The sequence below is a fragment of the Cyclopterus lumpus genome, chromosome 23 (genome assembly GCF_009769545.1).
Source record: "Cyclopterus lumpus isolate fCycLum1 chromosome 23, fCycLum1.pri, whole genome shotgun sequence".
In the NCBI taxonomy this organism is placed as follows: Eukaryota; Metazoa; Chordata; class Actinopteri; order Perciformes; family Cyclopteridae; genus Cyclopterus; species Cyclopterus lumpus.
The window spans coordinates 17150750-17176606 of NC_046988.1; the positions used below are offsets into that span (position 1 = coordinate 17150750).

At 42.1% G+C, this 25857-nt stretch overlaps 1 protein-coding gene across 1 annotated transcript; it reads left to right on the plus strand.

Annotated features, from left to right (window-relative positions):
- The first annotated feature begins 1558 nt into the window (after positions 1–1558).
- kcnd2 (potassium voltage-gated channel, Shal-related subfamily, member 2) lies at positions 1559–17293 on the plus strand. The gene is given in 6 exon segments (XM_034526866.1): positions 1559–2324; positions 2327–2471; positions 6368–6530; positions 15183–15278; positions 16009–16241; positions 17134–17293. Coding segments are annotated over 6 exon segments (1563 nt in total).
- Positions 17294–25857: the final 8564 nt, after the last annotated feature.

A 25857-nucleotide genomic window follows, 5' to 3' on the forward strand; every position in this document is an offset into this window, starting at 1 on the left:
AGGATATCTAGGCGCAGCCAGGGGGCGGAGAGGATCCGGTTTGGGAGTCTCGGGATCGCCTCTCTGCTGTTTGCGGATGATGTGGTCCTGTTTGCCTCCTCGGACCGTGACCTCCAGTATTCACTGGGGCGTTTTGCAGCCGAGTGCGAAGCGGCAGGGATGAGAGTTAGCACCTCCAAATCTGAGGCCATGGTGCTCTGCCGGAAACCGGCGGATTGCTCCCTCCAGGTGGGGGCAAACTGCCTACCTCAAGCGAAGGAGTTCAAGTATCTCGGGGTCTTGTTCACGAGTGAGGGTAAGGTGGAGCGGGAGATCGACAAGCGGATCGGTGCGGCTGCAGCAGTAAAACAGGCGCTGTACCGGTCCGTCTTAGTGAAGAGGGAGCTGAGCCGGAAGGCAAAGCTCTCCATTTACTGGTCAGTCTACGTTTCAACCCTCACCTATGGTCACGAACTCTGGGTGGTGACCGAAAGAACGAGATCTCAGATACATGCGGCCCGAAATGAGCTTCCTCCGTAGGGTGGCCGGGCTCAGCCTTAGAGATAGGGTAAGGAGCTCGGACATCAGGGGGGAGCTTGGAGTCGAGTCGCTGCTCCTTCGTGTCCAAAGGAGTCAGCTGAGGTGGTTCATCTAGTCAGGATGCCTCCTGGACGCCTCCCATTAGAGGTTTTCTGGGCACGTCCAACTGGTAGGAGGCCCCGGGGAAGACCGAGGACACGCAGGAGGGATTATATCTCCCGGCTGGCCTTGGAACGCCTCGGGATCCCCCAGAATGAGCTGGAAAGTGTTGCGGGTGAGAGGGAAGCCTGGGTCGGCCTGCTGAACCTGCTGCCACCGCGACCCGACCCGGATAAGAGGTGATCATGGATGGATGGATGGATGGATATTTATAAATATTAATATTAATTAATACTAATAAATAAAATATATTTATGATATTTATATTATATGGTATTTATATATCATGTTGTACTGAATATTATTATATGATATATAAATATATATATTAATATACTGAATAGTAAATGACGTATTACATCATATACGTAAATATATAAGAACATAAAAACATGTTTATTTGATTGTATTTCCTGAAGAGCCTGTGACTGTAATCAGCTAATTGGAAAGAGGTTGTAATTTAAAGTTTTACGGTTTAATGTGAGCCAGACGTATGAAGTATTAAAGTAATAACTATGAACAAACAGAACATTCCGGATTCTTCTGAAGCTCCTGAAACCAAAGAGCAGCCGTTTCCATGTTTCAGCCACCAGAAGGAACATAAAGAGCAGTCTGATCTGAGCTCAATATGAATAAGCCATTCTTTGAATATACTTCTCAGTTAACGCGTCCCTGGATATGAATATGGTTCTACTTCTGGAAATGAAGCTCTAACTCACCTTCATTTATTCAGCAGCTCTAACTGAACATTAATGAATTAATAACAATAGTTCTCTTCTTCTTGTCTTCAGCAGACAAACAAACCACGTAGAACTGAAAGGATATGACTTATTAAATATTAATATGTAATAGATAGGGAGTTGTAAACAAACTACCCGTCATGCAGCCGGACACCCTGCTGGGCAGCACGGAGTGAGACTTCTTCTTCCACGAGGAGACCAACGAGTACTTCTTCGACAGCGACCCGGACCTCTTCCGCCACGTCCTGAACCTCTACCGCACCGGGAAGCTGCACTACCCGCGGCAGGAGTGCAGCTCCGCGTACGACGAGGAGCTCGCGTTCTTCGGCGTCGCCCCGGAGAACATCGTGGACTGCTGCTACGAGGAGCACAAGGACCGGCGGACGGAGAACCAGGAGCGGGTCCAGGACGACGAGGACACGGACCAGACCGACGACCTGGTGGCAGCGGACCTGGGCTTCCGGGAGACCCTGTGGCGGGCCTTCGAGAACCCGCACACCTCCACCGTGGCGCTGGTCCTCTACTACGTCACCGGCTTCTTCATCGCGGTGTCGGTGCTCGCCAACGTGGTGGAGACGGTCCCGTGCGGCGCCGCGTCGTGCGGTGAGCGGCACGCGCTGGCCTTCTTCTGCCTGGACACCGCGTGCGTCCTGATCTTCACGGCGGAGTACCTGCTGCGCCTGCTGGTGGCGCCGAGCCGCGGCCGCTTCGTGAGGAGCGTGATGTCGGTGATCGACGTGGTGGCCATCATGCCGTACTACATCGGCCTGGGGATGGCAGACGACGAGGACGTGAGCGGCGCCTTCGTCACGCTGCGCGTCTTCCGTGTCTTCCGCATCTTCAAGTTCTCGCGGCACTCCGCGGGACTTCGCATCCTGGGCTACACGCTGAAGAGCTGCGCGTCGGAGCTGGCTTCCTGCTCTTCAGCCTCACCATGGCCATCATCATCTTCGCCACCGTGATGTTCTACGCGGAGAAGAGCTCCAGCGCCAGCAAGTTCACCAGCATCCCAGCCTCCTTCTGGTACACCATCGTTACCATGACTACGCTGGGGTAGGTGTGTGTGTGTGTGAGAGACCTCATCAGCTTACAGATGATGATGATGAAGAGGCCAGTCTTCTTCCTCCTCTCCTCTGTCCGTGGTGCTGAAGCTCATGTTTCATGTTTTATTTTGTAGAGTCACAAATTACAATATGACAGAAATTATGAATATGAATGAGTAGTAGGCATGGACCACGATCCAGACGTTGCGAAAGAGCCGGACCAATGAGGTCGGCCTTTGAGGCAGGAGGCACAGAGTAGGAGGCAGGGCCATTGGGAAGGAGGCCGGACCATTGGGAAGGAGGCTGGGCCACTGGGAAGGAGGCCGGACCATTGGGAAGGAGGCTGGGCCACTGGGAAGGAGGCCGGACCATTGGGAAGGAGGCAGGGCCATTGGGAAGGAGGCCGGGCCATTGGGAAGGAGACTGGGCAGTGGCCCTGCCTCCTTCCCAGTGGGGAAGGAGGCAGGGCCATTGGGAAGGAGGCCGGACCATTGGGAAGGAGGCTGGGCCACTGGGAAGGAGGCAGGGCCATTGGGAAGGAGGCAGGGGCTGGAGGCAGGGGCAAGGAGTCAGGACCCAGGACCAGCTTCAGACACCGCCAGGTCCAATGGACCCTCTGAGACGTGAAGTCACAGGAAGCAGAGTTAGTAATGTAGGTACAGAAGAAGAGTGTGTATGTTTGTGTGTATGTTTGTACACAAACACGCAAACACACGCATGTGTGTGTGTGTATATATACATATAGTTGTATATGTAGATATGCATGTGTGTGTATATGTATATATATATATATATATATATATATACATATATATATATTTAATCTTAACAGTTGTTTGGTGAATATATTATATATTTTATACGTTTATTACTTTTGTATTTATATTTATTACTCTTATTTTAGTCCTCTGGTGAGGAAGATCTTCAACAACGTGTGTGTGTGTGTGTGTGTGTTTATATAAGGGTGTAATTACAGCAGCAGGTATGGTGCTGAGAGGAGAGACTCACCTTGTTTATACGTAACACCAGGATACAATGACACACACACACACATTCACACACACGCACACACACTCACACACACACGCAAGCACACACACACTCACACACACACACACACACACACACACACACATTCACACACACACACACACACACATTCACACACACACACACACATTCACACACACACACACACACTCACACACACACGCAAACACACACACACTCACACACACTTAGACACACACACACACACACAGACACACACACTCTCTCTCTGTGGTATCAAACAGCTGCCATGTCCTCGGATGTAAACAGCTTTAGTTCTGCTGAAATAACACATTTATTATTAATAATAATAATAATAATAATAATACATACATCGAATTCATATAGCGCTTTCAAAACACACTAAGACGCTTAATTTAATGTTCAAGGTTCTGCTTCCTGACAGGTTCTGTTTGTTGTGTTTGCTTTATAACAGAAACTGTTTACCTGAAGACAGGTAACCAAAGGACCGTGATCTTTAGAGCTGGTCGGTTCCACCGGTTCTACGTATGACTTGTTTGTTAGAGACAGAAACTGTTTACCTGAAGACAGGTAACCAAAGGACCGTGATCTTTAGAGCTGGTGCTGGTTGGTTCCACCGGTTCTGGGCCTCAGTGGTAAAGAACACGTGGTTCTAACACACTCTCGTTGACATTGAGGAGGTTCTAGAGTACATTGAGAAGATTCTAATGACCACTGAGAAGGTTCTTGTGATCATTGAAAAGGATCTATTGATCATTGAGAAGGTTCTCCTGATCATTTAAATGGATCTATTGATCATTGAGAAGGTTCTAGTGATCATTGAAAAAGACCTGACAATAGTCCTCCAGGAGGTCTAGCTGGTGTTGGAGTCCCTGCTCTGTGGGAGACAACAGAACCAGGTCCAGGCCCAGTTCTGACAGTAGTCCTCCAGGAGGTCTAGCTGGTGTTGGAGTCCCTGCTCTGTGGGAGACAACAGAACCAGGCCCAGTTCTGACAGTAGTCCTCCAGGAGGTCTAGCTGGTGTTGGAGTCCCTGCTCTGTGGGAGACAACAGAACCAGGCCCAGTTCTGACAGTAGTCCTCCAGGAGGTCTAGCTGGTGTTGGAGTCCCTGCTCTGTGGGAGACAACAGAACCAGGTCCAGGCCCAGTTCTGACAGTAGTCCTCCAGGAGGTCTAGCTCGGGTTGGAGTCCCTGCTCTGTGGGAGACAACAGAACCAGGCCCAGTTCTGACAGTAGTCCTCCAGGAGGTCTAGCTGGGGTTGGAGTCAGTGCTCTGTGGGAGACAACAGAACCAGGTCCAGGCCCAGTTCTGACAGTAGTCCTCCAGGAGGTCTAGCTCGGGTTGGAGTCCCTGCTCTGTGGGAGACAACAGAACCAGGCCCAGTTCTGACAGTAGTCCTCCAGGAGGTCTAGCTGGGGTTGGAGTCAGTGCTCTGTGGGAGACAACAGAACCAGGTCCAGGCCCAGTTCTGACTCTGGTCCAGCTGGGTGAAGAAGTCAGTGCGCCAAATTGAATCAAATGCTTTCTTAAAATCAATGAAACAAGCACATATCTTTCCATTTGTCTGGTGCACATGTTTCTGGATGAGCGTGTGAAGGTGTAAACATGATCGGTGTTTGGGAAGAAAGACAATTTGAGTTTTACTAAGGATGTTGTGTTGGTCCAGATAATCTAAGATTCTGTTATTTATAATACTTCCTGTTATTTAATAACTTCCCCAGGCAACTGCTAATGGAGACCACGGTAGTTATTGGGGTCGAATGGATCTCCACATTTATAAATTGGATAAATAAGCCCCTGACACCAGATGTCAGGAAAGCATCCTGAACCAGGACGATGTTAAACAGCTTGAGCACTTTGTGATGTTTCTAAGCATTTCATTTTTAATGCTGTCTGGACCACAAGCTTTTTTAGTTTTGATACATTATATTTTTTCCCATCAATTCTTCCAACGTGGTTTGGAAGTCAAGAGGGTTCTGATTGGTTTTAATTGTCAATTCTAATAGTTTTGTGGTTTGAATGAAGTTCATTTGGTGGAATTTCTTTATAGAGATTCTCAAAGTGTGATTTCCACATGTCACCATCTTGAATGGGTAATGTTTGGCTTTATTGTGCTCAATGTATTTAACATATCACAGAATTGGTTTTGATGTATGGAGCTTTCAATTTCCTCCAATCTTTCATTTGTATAATTTAGTTTTTTGTTCCTAATTATGTATTTATGTCTTTTGAGAGTTTCGCTAAAGCTAATTCTTAAGTCGTGATTGTTTGGTTGGCGATGTTTTAAATTCGATATTCTTTTCTGATACTTTTACATTCATTGTCAAACCATTTTTCATTATTTCGTCTCTTCATTTAGACAAGGTTGGTTTAATAGCTGCCTCGTGAAACAGTGTGTTGACGTTAGCGGTGGTCATGGTAACACCACCCTCGGTCGTGTCGTACTGATTCCAACATTTTACTGATTAGATCAGGGGAATTTAGCGCCATGAAGAATGTGTGCCCACTGTCCTGAGAACATCTGTATGTTGGGTTGGTACAGCTTACTGGACTCCTTTTGGGGGGGTTGAGTTGGTACAGCTTACTGGACTCCTTTTGGGGGGGTTGAGTTGGTACAGCTTACTGGACTCCTTTTGGGGGGGTTGAGTTGGTACAGCTTACTGGACTCCTTTTGGGGGGGTTGAGTTGGTACAGCTTACTGGACTCCTTTTTGGGGGGTTGAGTTGGTACAGCTTACTGGACTCCTTTTGGGGGGGTTGAGTTGATTCGAGGTTTTAAAGTAGACATTTATTTGGTTGTGGTCTGAAGAGATTGCTGCCTGACAGTAAACTGATAGTGGAGGGGTCCATGTCGATATCTCTCTCTCTCTTAGATATGGTGACATGGTACCAAAGACCATCATGGGGAAGGTCGTGGGCTCCGCCTGCTCTCTGAGCGGCGTGCTGGTCATCGCTCTGCCGGTTCCCGTCATCGTCTCCAACTTCAGCCGGATATACCACCAGAGCCAGAGAGCCGAGAAGAGACGAGCTCAGAAGGTGACGACCACATGCCGACATCTTTAACGTTTACTTTGGGACATCAGAAGGAAGAGTGTCTCTGTAAACAATCAGTGATCTATATCTTTAAATCAAACACACACTGAGAGCTTTACTTCCTCCCGACATCAACAGAGGAGTCATGATCTCTCTGAACACCAAAACCTCCCTGAGACCGAACCAAGCATTCACTCAGAAAACATGTATTATATATTTGTATTTATTATATTTCTGATTCCTGCATCCTGACGACAAACAGGATATTTACTTCAAAGCCAGGTTTAGAGCTGAAGGGAAGGAGAACATAATAGTAAAACAACATATGAGTACAAGATCATGTAATTAGGAGATTTGGATCTTGTAATCAACTTATTATGCAAGTTATCGTCTTGTTACGCAAGTAATCGTCTTGTTACACAAGTAATCGTCTTTTTACACAAGTTATCATCTTGTTACACAAGTTATCGTCTTGTTACACAAGTTATCGTCTAGTTACACAAGTTATCGTCTAGTTACACAAGTTATCGTCTAGTTACACAAGTTATCGTCTAGTTACACAAGTAATCGTCTAGTTACACAAGTTAACGTCTAGTTACACAAGTTATCGTCTTGTTACACAAGTTATCGTCTAGTTACACAAGTTATCGTCTAGTTACACAAGTTATCGTCTTGTTACACAAGTTATCATCTTGTTACACAAGTTATCATCTAGTTACACAAGTTATCATCTAGTTACACAAGTTATCGTCTAGTTACACAAGTTATCGTCTTGTTACACAAGTAATCGTCTCGTTACACAAGTTATCATCTTGTTACACAAGTTATCGTCTTGTTACGCAAGTTATCGTCTTGTTACACAAGTTATCGTCTTGTTACACAAGTTATCGTCTTGTTACACAAGTTATCATCTAGTTACACAAGTTATCGTCTAGTTACACAAGTAATCGTCTAGTTACACAAGTTAACGTCTAGTTACACAAGTTATCGTCTTGTTACACAAGTTATCATCTAGTTACACAAGTAATCTTACACAAGTTATCGTCTAGTTACACAAGTTATCGTCTTGTTACACAAGTTATCATCTAGTTACACAAGTAATCTTACACAAGTTATCGTCTAGTTACACAAGTAATCGTCTAGTTACACAAGTTATCATCTTGTTACACAAGTTATCGTCTTGTTACGCAAGTTATCGTCTTGTTACACAAGTTATCGTCTTGTTACACAAGTTATCGTCTTGTTACACAAGTTATCATCTAGTTACACAAGTTATCGTCTAGTTACACAAGTAATCGTCTAGTTACACAAGTTAACGTCTAGTTACACAAGTTATCGTCTTGTTACACAAGTTATCATCTAGTTACACAAGTAATCTTACACAAGTTATCGTCTAGTTACACAAGTTATCATCTTGTTACACAAGTTATCGTCTTGTTACGCAAGTTATCGTCTTGTTACACAAGTTATCGTCTTGTTACACAAGTTATCATCTAGTTACACAAGTTATCGTCTAGTTACACAAGTAATCGTCTAGTTACACAAGTTAACGTCTAGTTACACAAGTTATCGTCTTGTTACACAAGTAATCGTCTAGTTACACAAGTAATCGTCTTGTTACACAAGTTATCGTCTTGTAACACAAGTTATCGTCTAGTTACACAAGTTATCATCTTGTTACACAAGTTATCGTCTAGTTACACAAGTAATGGTCTTGTTACACAAGTTATCGTCTTGTTACACAAGTTATCGTCTAGTTACACAAGTTATCGTCTAGTTACACAAGTAATCATCTTGTTACACAAGTTATCGTCTAGTTACACAAGTAATCGTCTTGTTACACAAGTTATCGTCTAGTTACACAAGTTATCATCTTGTTACACAAGTTATCGTCTAGTTACACAAGTTATCGTCTAGTTACACAAGTTATCGTCTTGTTACACAAGTAATCATCTTGTTACACAAGTTATCGTCTTGTTACACAAGTTATCGTCTAGTTACACAAGTAATCGTCTAGTTACACAAGTTATCAACTAGTTACACAAGTTATCGTCTTGTTACACAAGTTATCGTCTTGTTACACAAGTTATCGTCTAGTTACACAAGTTATCGTCTAGTTACACAAGTTATCGTCTTGTTACACAAGTTATCGTCTTGTTACACAAGTTATCATCTAGTTACACAAGTTATCGTCTAGTTACACAAGTTATCGTCTAGTTACACAAGTTATCGTCTTGTTACACAAGTAATCGTCTAGTTACACAAGTAATCGTCTTGTTACACAAGTTATCGTCTTGTAACACAAGTTATCGTCTAGTTACACAAGTTATCGTCTAGTTACACAAGTTATCGTCTAGTTACACAAGTTATCGTCTTGTTACACAAGTTATCGTCTAGTTACACAAGTAATCGTCTAGTTACACAAGTTAACGTCTAGTTACACAAGTTATCGTCTTGTTACACAAGTTATCGTCTAGTTACACAAGTTATCGTCTTGTTACACAAGTTATCATCTTGTTACACAAGTTATCATCTAGTTACACAAGTAATCGTCTAGTTACACAAGTTATCATCTTGTTACACAAGTTATCATCTTGTTACACAAGTTATCGTCTTGTTACACAAGTTATCGTCTTGTTACACAAGTTATCATCTTGTTACACAAGTTATCATCTAGTTACACAAGTAATCGTCTAGTTACACAAGTTATCATCTTGTTACACAAGTTATCATCTAGTTACACAAGTTATCATCTAGTTACACAAGTTATCGTCTTGTTACACAAGTTATCGTCTAGTTACACAAGTTATTGTCTTGTTACACAAGTTATCGTCTTGTTACACAAGTTATCATCTAGTTACACAAGTAATCGTCTTGTTACACAAGTTATCGTCTAGTTACACAAGTTATCGTCTAGTTACACAAGTTATCGTCTAGTTACACAAGTTATCATCTTGTTACACAAGTTATCGTCTTGTTACGCAAGTTATCGTCTTGTTACACAAGTTATCGTCTTGTTACACAAGTTATCGTCTTGTTACACAAGTTATCGTCTTGTTACACAAGTTATCGTCTAGTTACACAAGTTATCGTCTAGTTACACAAGTAATCGTCTTGTTACACAAGTTATCGTCTTGTTACACAAGTTATCGTCTTGTTACACAAGTTATCGTCTAGTTACACAAGTTATCGTCTAGTTACACAAGTTATCGTCTAGTTACACAAGTTATCGTCTAGTTACACAAGTTATCATCTAGTTACACAAGTTATCGTCTAGTTACACAAGTTATCGTCTAGTTACACAAGTTATCATCTAGTTACACAAGTTATCGTCTTGTTACACAAGTAATCGTCTTGTTACACAAGTTATCGTCTTGTTACACAAGTTATCGTCTTGTTACACAAGTAATCATCTTGTTACACAAGTTATCGTCTTGTTACACAAGTTATCGTCTAGTTACACAAGTAATCGTCTAGTTACACAAGTTATCGTCTTGTTACACAAGTTATCGTCTTGTTACACAAGTTATCGTCTAGTTACACAAGTTATCGTCTAGTTACACAAGTTATCGTCTTGTTACACAAGTTATCGTCTAGTTACACAAGTTATCGTCTTGTTACACAAGTTATCGTCTAGTTACACAAGTTATCGTCTTGTTACACAAGTTATCGTCTAGTTACACAAGTTATCGTCTAGTTACACAAGTTATCGTCTTGTTACACAAGTTATCGTCTTGTTACACAAGTTATCGTCTAGTTACACAAGTTATCGTCTAGTTACACAAGTTATCGTCTTGTTACACAAGTAATCGTCTTGTTACACAAGTTATCGTCTTGTTACACAAGTTATCGTCTAGTTACACAAGTTATCGTCTAGTTACACAAGTTATCGTCTAGTTACACAAGTAATCGTCTAGTTACACAAGTTATCGTCTAGTTACACAAGTTATCGTCTAGTTACACAAGTTATCGTCTTGTTACACAAGTTATCGTCTAGTTACACAAGTTATCGTCTTGTTACACAAGTTATCGTCTAGTTACACAAGTTATCGTCTTGTTACACAAGTTATCGTCTAGTTACACAAGTTATCGTCTTGTTACACAAGTTATCGTCTTGTTACACAAGTTATCGTCTAGTTACACAAGTAATCGTCTAGTTACTGAAGTTATCGTCTTGTTACACAAGTTATCGTCTTGTTACACAAGTTATCGTCTAGTTACACAAGTTATCGTCTAGTTACACAAGTTATCGTCTTGTTACACAAGTAATCATCTTGTTACACAAGTTATCGTCTTGTTACACAAGTTATCGTCTAGTTACACAAGTAATCGTCTAGTTACACAAGTTATCGTCTAGTTACACAAGTTATCGTCTTGTTACACAAGTTATCGTCTTGTTACACAAGTTATCGTCTAGTTACACAAGTTATCGTCTAGTTACACAAGTTATCGTCTAGTTACACAAGTTATCGTCTAGTTACACAAGTTATCGTCTTGTTACACAAGTAATCGTCTTGTTACACAAGTTATCGTCTTGTTACACAAGTTATCGTCTAGTTACACAAGTAATCATCTTGTTACACAAGTTATCGTCTAGTTACACAAGTAATCGTCTTGTTACACAAGTTATCGTCTTGTTACACAAGTTATCGTCTAGTTACACAAGTTATCGTCTAGTTACACAAGTTATCGTCTTGTTACACAAGTAATCGTCTTGTTACACAAGTTATCGTCTTGTTACACAAGTTATCGTCTAGTTACACAAGTAATCGTCTTGTTACACAAGTTATTGTCTTGTTACACAAGTTATCGTCTAGTTACACAAGTTATCGTCTAGTTACACAAGTTATCGTCTTGTTACACAAGTAATCGTCTTGTTACACAAGTTATCGTCTTGTTACACAAGTTATCGTCTAGTTACACAAGTTATCGTCTTGTTACACAAGTTATCGTCTAGTTACACAAGTTATCGTCTTGTTACACAAGTTATCGTCTAGTTACACAAGTTATCGTCTAGTTACACAAGTTATCGTCTTGTTACACAAGTTATCGTCTTGTTACACAAGTTATCGTCTAGTTACACAAGTTATCGTCTTGTAACACAAGTTATCGTCTAGTTACACAAGTTATCGTCTAGTTACACAAGTTATCGTCTAGTTACACAAGTTATCGTCTTGTTACACAAGTTATCATCTTGTTACACAAGTTATCATCTAGTTACACAAGTAATCGTCTTGTTACACAAGTTATCGTCTAGTTACACAAGTTATCGTCTAGTTACACAAGTTATCGTCTTGTTACACAAGTTATCGTCTTGTTACACAAGTTATCATCTAGTTACCCAAGTAATCGTCTTGTTACACAAGTTATCGTCTAGTTACACAAGTTATCGTCTAGTTACACAAGTAATCGTCTAGTTACGCAAGTTATCGTCTTGTTACGCAAGTTATCGTCTTGTTACACAAGTTATCGTCTTGTTACACAAGTTATCGTCTTGTTACACAAGTTATCGTCTAGTTACACAAGTTATCGTCTAGTTACACAAGTTATCGTCTAGTTACACAAGTAATCATCTTGTTACACAAGTTATCGTCTTGTTACACAAGTTATCATCTAGTTACACAAGTTATCGTCTAGTTACACAAGTTATCGTCTAGTTACACAAGTAATCGTCTTGTTACACAAGTTATCGTCTAGTTACACAAGTAATCGTCTTGTTACACAAGTTATCGTCTAGTTACACAAGTAATCGTCTTGTTACACAAGTTATCGTCTAGTTACACAAGTTATCATCTAGTTACCCAAGTAATCGTCTTGTTACACAAGTTATCGTCTAGTTACACAAGTTATCGTCTAGTTACACAAGTAATCGTCTAGTTACGCAAGTTATCGTCTTGTTACGCAAGTTATCGTCTTGTTACACAAGTTATCGTCTTGTTACACAAGTTATCGTCTTGTTACACAAGTTATCGTCTAGTTACACAAGTTATCGTCTAGTTACACAAGTTATCGTCTAGTTACACAAGTAATCATCTTGTTACACAAGTTATCGTCTTGTTACACAAGTTATCATCTAGTTACACAAGTAATCGTCTAGTTACACAAGTTATCGTCTAGTTACACAAGTAATCGTCTTGTTACACAAGTTATCGTCTAGTTACACAAGTAATCGTCTTGTTACACAAGTTATCGTCTAGTTACACAAGTAATCGTCTTGTTACACAAGTTATCGTCTAGTTACACAAGTTATCGTCTAGTTACACAAGTTATCGTCTTGTTACACAAGTTATCGTCTTGTTACACAAGTTATCATCTAGTTACCCAAGTAATCGTCTTGTTACACAAGTTATCGTCTAGTTACACAAGTTATCGTCTAGTTACACAAGTAATCGTCTAGTTACGCAAGTTATCGTCTTGTTACGCAAGTTATCGTCTTGTTACACAAGTTATCGTCTTGTTACACAAGTTATCGTCTTGTTACACAAGTTATCGTCTAGTTACACAAGTTATCGTCTAGTTACACAAGTTATCGTCTAGTTACACAAGTAATCATCTTGTTACACAAGTTATCGTCTTGTTACACAAGTTATCATCTAGTTACACAAGTTATCGTCTAGTTACACAAGTAATCGTCTTGTTACACAAGTTATCGTCTTGTTACACAAGTTATCGTCTAGTTACACAAGTAATCGTCTAGTTACGCAAGTTATCGTCTTGTTACGCAAGTTATCGTCTTGTTACACAAGTTATCGTCTTGTTACACAAGTTATCGTCTTGTTACACAAGTTATCGTCTAGTTACACAAGTTATCGTCTAGTTACACAAGTTATCGTCTAGTTACACAAGTAATCATCTTGTTACACAAGTTATCGTCTTGTTACACAAGTTATCATCTAGTTACACAAGTTATCGTCTAGTTACACAAGTAATCGTCTTGTTACACAAGTTATCGTCTTGTTACACAAGTTATCGTCTTGTTACACAAGTTATCGTCTAGTTACACAAGTAATCGTCTAGTTACACAAGTTATCGTCTTGTTACACAAGTTATCGTCTAGTTACACAAGTTATCGTCTAGTTACACAAGTTATCGTCTAGTTACACAAGTTATCGTCTTGTTACACAAGTTAAAGTTATCGTCTTGTTACACAAGTTATCGTCTAGTTACACAAGTTATCGTCTAGTTACACAAGTTATCGTCTTGTTACACAAGTTAAAGTTATCGTCTTGTTACACAAGTTATCATCTAGTTACACAAGTTATCATCTAGTTACACAAGTTATCGTCTTGTTACACAAGTTATCGTCTAGTTACACAAGTTATCGTCTTGTTACACAAGTTATCGTCTAGTTACACAAGTAATCGTCTTGTTACACAAGTTATCGTCTTGTTACACAAGTTATCGTCTAGTTACACAAGTAATCGTCTTGTTACACAAGTTATCGTCTAGTTACACAAGTAATCGTCTTGTTACACAAGTTATCGTCTAGTTACACAAGTTATCGTCTAGTTACACAAGTTATCGTCTTGTTACACAAGTTATCGTCTTGTTACACAAGTTATCATCTAGTTACCCAAGTAATCGTCTTGTTACACAAGTTATCGTCTAGTTACACAAGTTATCGTCTAGTTACACAAGTAATCGTCTAGTTACGCAAGTTATCGTCTTGTTACGCAAGTTATCGTCTTGTTACACAAGTTATCGTCTTGTTACACAAGTTATCGTCTTGTTACACAAGTTATCGTCTAGTTACACAAGTTATCGTCTAGTTACACAAGTTATCGTCTAGTTACACAAGTAATCATCTTGTTACACAAGTTATCGTCTTGTTACACAAGTTATCATCTAGTTACACAAGTTATCGTCTAGTTACACAAGTAATCGTCTTGTTACACAAGTTATCGTCTTGTTACACAAGTTATCGTCTTGTTACACAAGTTATCGTCTAGTTACACAAGTTATCGTCTAGTTACACAAGTTATCGTCTTGTTACACAAGTTAAAGTTATCGTCTAGTTACACAAGTTATCGTCTAGTTACACAAGTTATCGTCTTGTTACACAAGTTAAAGTTATCGTCTTGTTACACAAGTTATCGTCTAGTTACACAAGTTATCGTCTAGTTACACAAGATATCGTCTTTTTACACAAGTAAAGAAACTGAGAGTGAGTGATATTCTTCATTTTGAGTCCCCAGAGGTTAAGATGCAGGAGTGTGGTTCATGACCTTCTTGGCCCCCAGGTGGGACCCTAAAGGAGGTCAGTACAGGGCTGTTTTTCTAGGTTCTCACTGTTCCTTTAGCACCACCTGAGCTCTTTACTCCACGATCAGAGCCTTTAGTCTGTCCACCTGCGTCATATTCAGTTCGAACCCCTGAGCAACATGAGTATGGTGGCTCTCTTGGGTCAAATAAGGCTTCAGTCAAAACAATCAAACAAGCGGAAACAGACATATTTAAGGAAGCAGCGATTTGAACCAGGGAGCGATCTGTCACTTTCTGACGAACCCTGGACCAGGAGGGATGAACCAGGACAGATAGGAGGAGGTGGTGAGACCGGTAGCCCTGTCCTTGTGTGTGGGAAGGCCCATCTCTGTGGTTCTGGATGGGCTCACCCTGTATTCCCCTGACCCTGTGATCTGTGTTTGTGTCCTTAAGGCGTCCAAGGAAGCAGGACAGGCGCTGGTGTGTAAGGCCAAACCCAACTTTGACATTAAGCACAATCACCTCCTGCACTGCCTGGAGAAAACCACGGTGAGGACTCCCCTTCATTTAGAAAACACAAAGAAATGACTCCTTTGATAGGTGGCAGCCACACTTCATCCATCATAACTTAATCAGTACAGTCCTCTACGACCAGTAAATGTATGTACATATTAAAGACCACTTTAAAAAAACTGATACTGACAAAGCGCTGTAAGCCATGACGTCTTGTCCAATGCTGCTTTCACACCAAAAGCGTTGCACATTTTTCGCATGAGTAGATTCCATGTAAAGTCAATGCACGCAAATGGATGCGAATAAAGTACATTTTGTCTCATTTTCGCCTCATTCGCCCGACGTTGAGATGCTCCGCCCGTCATCACTGCTTCTACTTTAGTAGCGCTGGAAGAGGAAGTCATCCAGACGTAGACCGAGTTGTGTGTGCCTACTGATGATGTTATGTATAAACAGATATTTATAAAAACATATATATATAATTATACATGATATTAATGTTATGAACCTAAACACAAGGACATTTGTGGGATTTCCACAACAAGTATGAAGCAGAAATAGTGGTTATTTCTTCAATGGTGGATGGCGGAAGTTATAACTGTTTCCACAGAGTTAAGCCACGCCCCCTCTCCGGCACATCTAGCACGAATGAAGCGAATCACGCAACTCTTTTGGTGTGAACGCAGCATAAGTTTCTGTTAAATTCTTCAACTTGAACCTTTACCCCCCCACGACCTCTAACTTCCTGACTCGGTTTCTGCCTTAGAACCACGAGTTTGTGGACGAGAAGATGTACGAGTCGAGCTGCCGGGAGGTCTCTCTGGTGAAGCGGTTGTCTCGCTCGCCCTCTGTCTCCTCCTCCTCGCCTCACGGCTTCACCTCCTGCTGTGCCCGCCGGAAGAGGAAGACCTTCCACATCTCCAACTCCAACATGTCTGCGGGTCTGCATGGCGGCATCCAGGAGCTGAGCACCATCCGGATCAAAGAGCTCACCAACAGGTAGGAAGCAGGACGGCCGTGTGGTTGTTGAAGTCGTGACGTTTCAGTGGACAATGAGGAGGATGCAGAGGTCCCTAAAGGTTCTCATGCCCTCTAGGTAGTTCCCATCAGTGCTCAAAGGGGTTCCACGGGTTCTTGAAAAGGGGCCTGATGTGCTTGAGGAGGTTCCAGGGCTCCCTTAATTTACATTCCCGAAGACTTATTACTTGCAAGCTTTTTGTTTATTAAATAATTTAACTGCACCTGTGTTGATTTCATATTTCTGATCATTTGATGTTGACGCTGAGTAGTCTGAGAGACGTCCTGCTTTAAAGTTGAAAATCCTTGTTATAAACAGTGACAGTGGAGCCTCACACTCTCAGACATGCTGGATATAAACACATGGCAGCAGAAACCATGTGATCCAGTGTTCCCATGGAGAGTCGGGAGCAGGAATCCAGAATATGTCCGGCTGTGGGAGGTCTGGGAACTTTCTCCCAAACATGGACAGCTGGGGCACCAACAGCCTCCTCCTGTTTCAGCCTCTCGTATCAGTGGCCATGGCTGCTGAAGCTCTGCTGCTCCCACAAGATGAAGCAGTGTCACATTATCATATTATCATAATGTATCCCACATGTCAATTAATCACTTTAGAGGTCTAAACCTTCACCAGCAGCTGAAACTCGTATTCATGAGTACAGCCACTGATTTTGTGGACAAATTCATGACTTATGAATGAAGCTGAATTCATATTTGTGAGTAAAGAGGCGACAGTGTGGACGACCGGCTCGGCCTCGCTGCCGCTGCTGCGAGTTTGATGCATTAAAAGCGAATATGAAGATAATGTCACGAGACGTTGTCGCTTCTTCTTCATCTGAAACCTGACCCAGCCTTCTGTTTCTTTCCTCTGCAGTCGCTCCAGTCTGAATGCTACATTTGAGGACACGTTTCCTCTGAACTGTGACCCGTACGTCAGCATGCCGCCGCCGCCCGGCACCCGGACCCAACGCAACACGTCCTCCGGCTCCATCGACCGCTCCCAGGCCAACATCGTCAGGGTGTCCGCACTCTAGAGTACGACGCCCTCCTCCAACACGGAAACACAACCCCCCAGCAGGAGGACGGCGGGCGGTCGGGCATCGGGGGGGTCGGAGGTCGGCGGCCCTGGTCCTCCACAGACTCTGAGGGCGTGGGTTTGGATCACTTGTCCACGACAGAAGTGACGGTTAGCGACCGTTTCCATGAGGGAAGCGTCCTTCTGTACGCACTCAAACTCAGCTAACGCCTTCTTGGAGTGCTTTTGTTTTCCTTCCGTCTTCTAGGGAGGATTTCTATTCCAGCAGTGGAACATCTGAGAAGAGAAAACGGTCGTTTAGCTGATGACTGAAAACCCTCACCACTGCTGTTTGTCTCTGAATTTGAAGTCTTATGTCACAAAGAAAGCCGACACTAACAGATATTTTTAGATTGGGGTGTAAAGGAAATGTCACATATTTTGGGAAGTACACTGTTAACCATCTAACCAGAGGTACATGCACATAGTGTAGCTTAGCACAAACACTGGAAGCAGGGGGAAACTGCTAGCCCAGCTCCATCAATAGAAAAAAAACACCTTTTCAACAACGGATTTACAAGTTGTATCTTGTTAGCTAAAATGCTAGTCATCAATTAATTCAAGAGCTAACAGTAAGGCCTAGAAGCTAACGGAACTAGCTGGAATGTAAAGCTACCTTCCTTCATTCTTTGTCTCCACATTTTGCATTAAAGAAAAAGATGTTATTGGAATGATTCAGCCATAAGAGAAAAGTAGTGTCAGGACATAAAGACTGAGGGCTAAGCTAACTGTCTTCCAGAGCTAACAGCTCCTAAAAACTACAATATCTAATTTTCTATTTCTACTTGTGTGAAATAAACATGTTCAAACACAAGAAGATAGTTTAGAAGTTGTTATAGGGCTTTTTGTTCCCTTAGCATTAGCTTTCACTTAGCGGGGCTAGCAGTAAGCTTGTCTGTAGCCGTGATTCAGGATAATCACACTTTGTGTTTCCACAGTTTTCTCACATTTCTAATGCTCTTAAAACACATTAAAGGAACTGGTTATGTGGTTTCGAGTTTAAAAAACCAAACAAAAACAAAATGTAAAATAGTTTGTTTCTACATAAATTAGTTCCATCATGACAGACATAAAAGTCTCTCAGAAAATAACAATCCAATGAGTTTGTATTTTCACGACATTGTTTCGACCTTGGAACTGAACTGTGGCTTTTACTTTGCAAACCTTCAGAGTAAAAGCTTCTGCAGCATTACAAGGTTGAGTGCTCACTATTTTAGAATTATGTATAAACTTAAGAATTCAAGTCATATTTAAAGCAACAAAAGAAATAGAGGATTTAAAAAACAATTTTAAAAGACAGTTTAGTTCCTGGGAGAGTAGTCAAGGTTAGAAAATATAATTAAACAGGAAACTTTATGAATTCAAGGGTTTAACCCCATAACATGGGTTAGGGATAGGGTTAACATAAGTTAGGGTTAACATGGGTTAGGGATAGGGTTAACATAAGTTAGGGTTAACATGGGATAGGGATAGGGTTAACATAAGTTAGGGTTAACATGGGATAGGGATAGGGTTAACATAAGTTAGGGTTAACATGGGATAGGGATAGGGTTAACATAAGTTAGGGTTAACATGGGTTAGGGATAGGGTTAACATAAGTTAGGGTTAACATGGGATAGGGATAGGGTTAACATAAGTTAGGGTTAACATGGGTTAGGGATAGGGTTAACATAAGTTAGGGTTAACATGGGATAGGGATAGGGTTAACATAAGTTAGGGTTAACATGGGATAGGGATAGGGTTAACATAAGTTAGGGTTAACATGGGATAGGGATAGGGTTAACATAAGTTAGGGTTAACATGGGTTAAGGGATAGGGTTAACATAAGTTAGGGTTAACATGGGATAGGGATAGGGTTAACATAAGTTAGGGTTAACATGGGTTAGGGATAGGGTTAACATAAGTTAGGGTTAACATGGGATAGGGATAGGGTTAACATAAGTTAGGGTTAACATGGGTTAGGGATAGGGTTAACATAAGTTAGGGTTAACATGGGATAGGGATAGGGTTAACATAAGTTAGGGTTAACATGGGTTAGGGATAGGGTTAACATGGGTTAGGGTTAACATGGGTTAGGGATAGGGTTAACATGGGTTAGGGTTAACATGGGTTAGGGTTAACATGGGTTAGAGTTAACATGGGATAGGGTTAACATGGGTTAGGGTTAAAATGGGTTAGGGTTAACATGGGTTAGAGTTAACATGGGATAGGGTTAACATGGGTTAGAGTTAACATGGGATAGGGTTAACATGGGTTAGGGTTAACATGGGTTAGGGTTAACATGGGTTAGGGTTAACATGGGTTAGGGATAGGGTTAACATGGGTTAGGGTTAACATGGGTTAGGGTTAACATGGGATAGGGTTAACATGGGTTAGGGTTAACATGGGATAGGTTTAACATGGGATAGGGTTAACATGGGATAGGGTTAACATGGGTTAGGGTTAACATGGGTTAGGGATAGGGTTAACATGGGTTAGGGTTAACATGGGTTAGGGTTAACATGGGTTAGGGTTAACATAAGTTAGGGTTAACATGGGTTAGGGTTAACATGGGTTAGGGATAGGGTTAACATGGGTTAGGGTTAACATAAGTTAGGGTTAACATGGGTTAGGGTTAACATGGGTTAGGGATAGGGTTAACATGGGTTAGGGTTAACATAAGTTAGGGTTAACATGGGTTAGGGTTAACATGGGTTAGGGATAGGGTTAACATGGGTTAGGGTTAACATGGGATAGGGTTAACATGGGTTAGAGTTAACATGGGTTAGCGTTAACATGGGATAGGGTTAACATGGGATAGGGTTAACATGGGTTAGGGTTAACATAAGTTAGGGTTAACATGGGTTAGGGTTAACATGGGATAGGGTTAACATAAGTTAGGGTTAACATGGGTTAGAGTTAACATGGGTTAGAGTTAACATGGGTTAGCGTTAACATGGGATAGGGTTAACATGGGTTAGAGTTAACATGGGTTAGAGTTAACATGGGTTAGCGTTAACATGGGATAGGGTTAACATGGGTTAGGGTTAACATGGGATAGGTTTAACATGGGATAGGGTTAACATGGGATAGGGTTAACATGGGTTAGGGTTAACATGGGTTAGGGATAGGGTTAACATGGGTTAGGGTTAACATGGGTTAGGGTTAACATGGGTTAGGGTTAACATAAGTTAGGGTTAACATGGGTTAGGGTTAACATGGGTTAGGGATAGGGTTAACATGGGTTAGGGTTAACATAAGTTAGGGTTAACATGGGTTAGGGTTAACATGGGTTAGGGATAGGGTTAACATGGGTTAGGGTTAACATAAGTTAGGGTTAACATGGGTTAGGGTTAACATGGGTTAGGGATAGGGTTAACATGGGTTAGGGTTAACATGGGATAGGGTTAACATGGGTTAGAGTTAACATGGGTTAGCGTTAACATGGGATAGGGTTAACATGGGTTAGAGTTAACATGGGATAGGGTTAACATGGGATAGGGTTAACATAAGTTAGGGTTAACATGGGTTAGGGTTAACATGGGATAGGGTTAACATAAGTTAGGGTTAACATGGGTTAGGGTTAACATGGGTTAGGGTTAACATGGGATAGGGTTAACATGGGTTAGAGTTAACATGGGTTAGCGTTAACATGGGATAGGGTTAACATGGGTTGGAGTTAACATGGGATAGGGTTAACATGGGTTAGGGTTAACATGGGTTAGGGTTAACATGGGTTAGGGTTAACATGGGTTAGGGTTAACATGGGATAGGGTTAACATGGGTTAGGGTTAACATGGGTTAGGGTTAACATGGGTTAGGGTTAACATGGGATAGGGTTAACATGGGTTAGGGTTAACATGGGTTAGGGTTAACATGGGTTAGGGTTAACATGGGATAGGGTTAACATGGGTTAGAGTTAACATGGGATAGGGTTAACATGGGTTAGGGTTAACATGGGTTAGGGTTAACATGGGATAGGGTTAACATGGGTAGAGTTACATGGGATAGGGTTAACATGGGTTAGGGTTAACATGGGTTAGGGTTAACATGGGATAGGGTTAACATGGGTTAGGGTTAACATGGGTTAGGGTTAACATGGGATAGGGTTAACATGGGTTAGGGTTAACATGGGTTAGGGTTAACATGGGTTAGGGTTAACATGGGATAGGGTTAACATGGGTTAGGGTTAACATGGGTTAGGGTTAACATGGGTGAGACGAGACCGGCTGCTGTGACTTCAAACTCTGATGTCAATTTGTGACAAAAGATAAATAGTTTTTAGTCTTTGCATCTTTTATTTGTTTCTTTGTTGTTGTTCTTTTCTTAACTTAACGTTACTTTCTATGACAGATTCTGGGACGTCTCGGTACGATTTGCACATCGGACATTGTGCTGTATTTAATATAACTATCATCATAAATCATTAATAAAATCAGGCGGCAGGTGAAATGTTCAGAATTATTGCGTAATCTGAACCCAAACTAAGTAACGGACAGACATCATCACGGAACACTTTTAAAGATACCTTTATAATTATAATTATAAATACGTAATAGCTGTAACAATAAATGTGAGCAGTTCAACATTTGGGAAAAACTCTGATTGTTTAGATGGATATCAACGCCTAGTTTAGCGCTTGTAAATAGTTCCAGAACTTCCTCTTGAACCACAAAATGCTGTAAACAAGTGCATATAACTTATTGACAGGTTAGTTATGTGCGTTTTGACTACCTTAGCGACCTCTGCCAGGGATATGGGTGAAACCACCCCAAAGTCTTCTGGCGCTGCCCCCTCTCCGGGGGACATGTTGGCCGGGTTTAGGAGTTCCTCAAAGTGCTCTTTCCACCGCCCGACGATGTCCCCAGTCCGGGTCAGCAGTTCCCCCCCCCTGCTGAGAACAGCCTGGGGTAGACCCTGCTTTCCCTTCCTGAGCCGTCGGATGGTTTGCCAGAACTTCCTTGAGGCCAACCGAAAGTCCTTCTCCATGGCCTCCCCGAACTCCTCCCATGCCCGAGTTTTAGCCTCCGCGACCATCGCCGCTGCAGCCCTTCTGGCCCGCCGGTACCCGTCAGCTGCTTCAGGAGACCCCTGGGCCAGCCAGGCCCGAAAGGCCTCCTTCTTCAGTTTGACGGCTACCCTCACCCCCGGTGTCCACCACCGGGTTCTAGGGTTGCCGCCACGACAGGCACCGATGACCTTCCGGCCACAGCCCCGAGCAGCCGCGTCCACAATAGAGGCTTTGAACAAGGTCCACTCGGATTCCATGTCCCCAGCCTCCCTCGGGATTTGTGAGAAGTTCTTCCGGAGGTGGGAGTTGAAGACCTCCCGGACAGGATCCTCTGCCAGACGTTCCCAGTTCACCCTCACTACACGTTTGGGCTTGCCAGGTCTCTCTAGCCGAGTCCCCCGCCATCTGATCCAACTCACCACCAGGTGGTGATCAGTTGACAGCTCTGCTCCTCTCTTCACCCGAGTGTCCAAGACATACGGCCGCAGATCAGATGATACGATTACAAAGTCGATCATTGATCTCCGGCCTAAGGTGTTCTGGTACCAGGTACACTTATGAGCCAGCTTATGTTCGAACATGGTGTTCGTTATGGACAAACTGTGGCGAGCCCAACTATATCTAGCTGGTACCGCTCCACCTCCTGCACCAGCTCCGGCTCTTTCCCCGCTAGTGAGCTCCTCCTCCTCCTGGTTTAATAAGAAGCTCGTCCTCCTCCTGTTTTAATAAGAAGCTCGTCCTCCTCCTGTTTTAATAAGAAGCTCGTCCTCCTCCTGTTTTAATTAGAAGCTCCTCCTCCTGGTTTAATTAGAAGCTCCTCCTCATTCTCCTGGTTTAATAAGAAGCTCGTCCTCCTCCTGTTTTAATTAGAAGCTCCTCCTCATTCTCCTGGTTCAATAAGAAGCTCCTCCTCCTCCTGTTTTAATTAGAAGCTCTTCCTCCTGGTTTAATAAGAAGCTCCTCCTCCTTCTGGTTTAATAACGATGTCTTTAAAGGATTTGATTTTGATTTATTTACGCTTGAGTTGTATGAAAAAAACAATTAATTAATGAGGGAAATATTGAAAAAGAAAAGCTTCCATGGTTTTTTGAGTAAATAAAATAAAACATTGTCCTTTTGGACAACCTCCTCCTCCTCCTTGTTTAATAAGAAGCTCGTCCTCCTTCTGGTTTAATTAGAAGCTCCTCCTCCTGTTTTAATTAGAAGCTCCTCCTCCTAGTTTAATTAGAAGCTCCTCCTCATTCTCCTGGTTCAATAAGAAGCTCATCCTCCTCCTGTTTTAATTAGAAGCTCCTCCTCCTGGTTTAATTAGAAGCTCCTCCTCCTGTTTTAATAAGAAGCTCCTCCATCTCATGGTTTAATTAGAAGCTCTTCCTCCTGGTTTAATAAGAAGCTCCTCCTCCTTCTGGTTTAATAAGAAGCTCCTCCTCATCCTGGTTTAATAAGAAGCTCCTCCTCATTATCCTGGTTTAATTAGAAGCTCCTCCTCATTATCCTGGTTTAATTAGAAGCTCCTCCTCATTCTCCTGGTTCAATAAGAAGCTCATCCTCCTCCTGTTTTAATTAGAAGCTCCTCCTCCTGGTTTAATTAGAAGCTCCTCCTCCTGTTTTAATAAGAAGCTCCTCCTCCTCATGGTTTAATTAGAAGCTCTTCCTCCTGGTTTAATAAGAAGCTCCTCCTCCTTCTGGTTTAATAAGAAGCTCCTCCTCATCCTGGTTTAATAAGAAGCTCCTCCTCATTATCCTGGTTTAATTAGAAGCTCCTCCTCATTATCCTGGTTTAATTAGAAGCTCCTCCTCATTCTCCTGGTTTAATAAGAAGCTCCTCCTCCTCCTGTTTTAATTAGAAGCTCCTCCTCCTCCTCCTGGTTTAATAAGAAGCTCCTCCTCCTCCTGTTTTAATTAGAAGCTCCTCCTCCTCCTGTTTTAATTAGAAGCTCTTCCTCCTAGTTTAATTAGAAGCTCCTCCTCATTCTCCTGGTTCAATAAGAAGCTCCTCCTCCTCCTGTTTTAATTAGAAGCTCCTCCTCCTGGTTTAATTAGAAGCTCCTCCTCATTCTCCTGGTTTAATAAGAAGCTCCTCCTCCTCCTGTTTTAATTAGAAGCTCCTCCTCATTCTCCTGGTTCAATAAGAAGCTCCTCCTGTTTTAATAAGAAGCTCCTCCTCCTCCTGGTTTAATTAGAAGCTCCTCCTCATTCTCCTGGTTTAATAAGAAGCTCCTCCTCCTCCTGGTTTAATTAGAAAAGTTCCGTAAACCGCTTTATCCTTGATTAGAACTCATGTCCCTGAGGGACACCTCTAGAACATCTTGGTGGGTCATGTGACAGGTCATGTGATTTTGTGTTGCCATAACACATTTCCAAGATGTCTGCTCACAAATAGCTCAATTTAAAAAGCTTGTTTTTGGTTGCTAAAGGTAAGATTCACCCATTTAAGAATTATAATGTGTACATAATATGTCCTTTATTATATTGAACAAACTGATCAGATAAATATCGTTGTGACACATACGTCACATCTAATGTGACATATAATTATGATCTGTTAATTGGGCTGATTCAATGATATGTAGCCAATATATTTATAGTGTTTAATTCAAAGCATATTAAAACAAATGTAAACAAAACAGTCCTGTTATATTAATTAAATTATTAATAAAAAAAGTTTAACATTAAAGCCCAAATGTGATGTACATGTAACATTTCAGATATTTGACACTAATTTCAAAACAATGTCAGAGATGTGTTCTATTAGGTCTATTGAATCTGTTTTATGTCCCCATCATTTGACTTCTTATGGGTTAATAAGAAGCTCCTCCTCCTGGTTTGATATGAAGCTCCTCCTCCTCCTGGTTTGATATGAAGCTCCTCCTCCTCCTGGTTTGATATGAAGCTCTTCCTCCTCCTGGTTTGATATGAAGCTCCTCCTCTTCCTGGTTTGATATGACGCTACTCCTCCTGGTTTGATATGAAGCTCCTCCTCCTCCTGGTTATGATCAGAAGCTCCTCCTCTTCCTGGTTTGATATGAAGCTCCTCCTCCTGGTTTGATATGAAGCTCCTCCTTCTCCTGGTTTGATATGAAGCTCCTCCTCCTGGTTTGATATGAAGCTTCTCCTCTTCCTGGTTTGATATGAAGCTCCTCCTTCTCCTGGTTTGATATGAAGCTCCTCCTCCTCCTGGTTTGATATGAAGCTCCTCCTCCTCCTGGTTTGATATGAAGCTCTTCCTCCTCCTGGTTTGATATGAAGCTCCTCCTCTTCCTGGTTTGATATGACGCTACTCCTCCTGGTTTGATATGAAGCTCCTCCTCCTCCTGGTTATGATCAGAAGCTCCTCCTCTTCCTGGTTTGATATGAAGCTCTTCCTCCTGGTTTGATATGAAGCTCCTCCTTCTCCTGGTTTGATATGAAGCTCCTCCTCCTCCTGGTTTGATATGAAGCTTCTCCTCTTCCTGGTTTGATATGAAGCTCCTCCTTCTCCTGGTTTGATATGAAGCTCCTCCTCCTCCTGGTTTGATATGAAGCTCCTCCTC